At 57.3% G+C, this 2,525-nt stretch overlaps 1 protein-coding gene across 1 annotated transcript; it reads right to left on the reverse strand.

The window, feature by feature from the left end:
• Positions 1 to 289: 289 nt before the first annotated feature.
• Positions 290 to 2,224, reverse strand: LOC142823923 (uncharacterized). The gene is made up of 2 exons (XM_075915690.1): positions 1,346 to 2,224; positions 290 to 986 (listed from the first exon to the last, which is right to left on the reverse strand). Exons 1-2 carry the CDS (start codon positions 2,031 to 2,033, stop codon positions 439 to 441), a joined length of 1,236 nt encoding a protein of 411 aa, XP_075771805.1. The 5' UTR covers positions 2,034 to 2,224; the 3' UTR covers positions 290 to 438.
• Between the last annotated feature and the right edge of the window lie 301 nt (positions 2,225 to 2,525).

Raw genomic sequence — 2,525 nt, forward strand, 5'->3', positions numbered from 1 at the left:
GCTGCCATCCGCCAGGCTCACCGGTCTGCAGTTGGCATCCGGGAGGCCCTCCTGGAGCAATTCTCCAGTGGAGGCCACTGAGTGCACTGAGGGGCTTCTGCCTGGGGACTGGGCCCTGGCCCCCAATAGAAGCTTCCCTCCACAACCCATCTCCTGACCCAGTTTGGACACATCACTTACACCAGGGTGTGTTTCAAAATAAAATGTTCTCTTTACTTATTTATAATTTTGTACATATTATCAAACAATGTGGCAAAATAACAAAAAAAAATTCATTTTTGTTGTTGCCAAACTATATACAATAAACAAACAGTTCCTTTAACCCTTTGTTTGTGCTTAATAAGTGGGGTGATGGGGGTGATTGAAACCTGGAGGGGGGAAGGGGACTGGAAACCTGGAGGGGGGAAGGGGACTGGAAACCTGGAGGGGGGAAGGGGATCAGGTTGAACGGGGCTTGGCAGATTTCCCTTTCCTGGCTGGGCCTCGTGTTTGGGTTGCTCCCCGGCTACGGGATCGGGTGATGCACCTGTCGGTTGGCTGGCTGCTGGGGGGCTCTTGGGATGTGGAAGCCTGGGGGAGAGGAGGGCCAGGGGGAGAGAGGGGCTGGGGAGCTGGGGGGGCTGGGGGAGAGGGAGGTCCAAGGGGGGAAAGGGCTGCTGTTGTGGAAGGGGGGTTTGGTGGGGTGGGGTCATGGGGTGCTGGAGGAGCAGGACCAGGCACAGCAGCAGGCAAGCCGCTGACCTCCCTCAGGGTGGCGTACAGCACCGTGCGCTGCAGGACCAGCTCGTCCATGAGCCGATCACGCCACCACTCCTCTGCCTCCGCCCTCTGTAGCAGGATGGCGTTCTGCTCCTGCACAGCCTCGACGTGCTGCCGGAGGATGTCGGCGTAGACACGCCTGTGTCTGCGGCTCCCATGTCTCCGAGGTGGAGATGGAGATGGAGGTGGGGCTGGGGTGCTGCGGCCCTCTTCCACGGCTGGTCCGGCTGTGGAGGAAAAGAAGAAGACACAATCAGTCCTATAAACTGGACTCTGTAGCACTTACAATACTAACAGGATGGTTTATTAGGGGATGAGCTTTCCAGGGCCAGACCCACTTCCTCAGATCAGAGTAACACGGCTACATTTCTATCACAATCAGTCATGTGTGCAACAGCTGTCCAAAAGGGCATGCCCTCTCCCTTGAGACAGGGGAAGCAGACATTCTGAAGGTCACACTGTGTGTGTGTGTGTGTGACCTGGGCATCAGCCTGAGCATGACAGGTTTCCCTTGTGCATCACCCACTGTGCACCCACCCACCTACCTCCCCCCCCCCCGGGTGTGACACAACCTCACTGTACTCACCTGCTGCTTCCTCTCCCGCGCCAGATGACGCCTGGGAGGCCTCAGAGGTCTGGGTGACTGGCTCCAGGGTGAGGGTCGCCGTCTCCTCGCTGTCCTCCTCCTCTGGGCCCATGTCCCCGTCTCCAGACTGCTGTAGCTCCCGCTCTGGAGCGTCCACCACCGGGTCTGCCAGTCCGGACTGGACGAACCGCTGTGGTGTGCGTGCTTCTGCACTGCCACCCAGGATCTGGTCCAGCTCTGGGTAGTAGGGGCAGTAGTGGGGGGCTGCCCCAGAACGGGAGCTCTCCTCCCTGGCTTTGGTGTAGCCCTGCCGCAGCTCCTTCACTTTGGAGCGCACCTGGTCCTGGGTGCGGGGGTAGTGGCCCTTCTGGGCCAGGGCTTCAGCCATGCGGCCATAAATGTCGGCGTTTCGCCGCCGGCTTTTGAGGGCCTGTAAGGCCTCCTCCTCTCCCCACAGCTCCAGCAGGCTCTTGATCTCTGCGCCGGACCAGGATGGTGCCTGGCGCTTGGAGCCCTTGGCTGGGTCCCCAGAAGGCTCGGAGGAAGGGCCAGGACGCTCTTGGGGCTGTGACATGCTGCAGCAAGGTCGCCGTGTGCTCTGGCTCCTTGTCTGCAACAAGTGGCTGTGAGGGTGCGCCTGTCCCTTTAAGGAATGGCTGCAGCCAGGAACCACAGACGTGCAACCCATGGCCCAGATTGTCCACCAGGGCTTCTTCCTGGAGGCCAATAATTTCGAAAGAAAGGGCTCCCCCTGTCCAGACTCACGTTCTTTCGACGGATCTCCCTCGAAAAAGGCGTTCTTCCTCGTGAAACGAGGTTTACCGCCGTCGAAAGAAAAGCCGCGTTCTTTCGATTTAATTTCGAAAGAACGCGGCTTGAGTCTGGACGCAGGGGAAGTTCTTTCGAAAAAAGGCTACTTTTTTCGAAGGAACGCCTGAGTGTGGACACGGCCTTAGAGGGAGGTTTTCTTTATCTGCTGGGTAAATGACCCATTGCTCATTCCCTGGATTTAACCTTACTCTACGATAGCAGGTATTTTCTGGGATCCACCCAGATCTTTACCAGTGCCAAATTTGTTTTCAAAACATAAGGGAAACATAGTCCCTGATGGATGTAATGCTTGAGTTAGGGGAATTCCTGAGGCAATTAGATTTTTATGCCAAATCTGCCTGTCCCCCCC

This window comes from Pelodiscus sinensis, unplaced genomic scaffold (genome assembly GCF_049634645.1).
Source record: "Pelodiscus sinensis isolate JC-2024 unplaced genomic scaffold, ASM4963464v1 ctg38, whole genome shotgun sequence".
NCBI lineage: Eukaryota > Metazoa > Chordata > Testudines > Trionychidae > Pelodiscus > Pelodiscus sinensis.

Bases quoted from the DNA above. Each gene is read 5' to 3' on its own strand.
- LOC142823923 (XM_075915690.1), bottom strand. From the start codon at position 2,033: ATGGGTTGCACGTCTGTGGTTCCTGGCTGCAGCCATTCCTTAAAGGGA. The intron at 987-1,345 runs GTGAGTACAGTG...TTTCCTCCACAG, and splicing joins CGCGGGAGAGGAAGCAGCAG to CCGGACCAGCCGTGGAAGAG.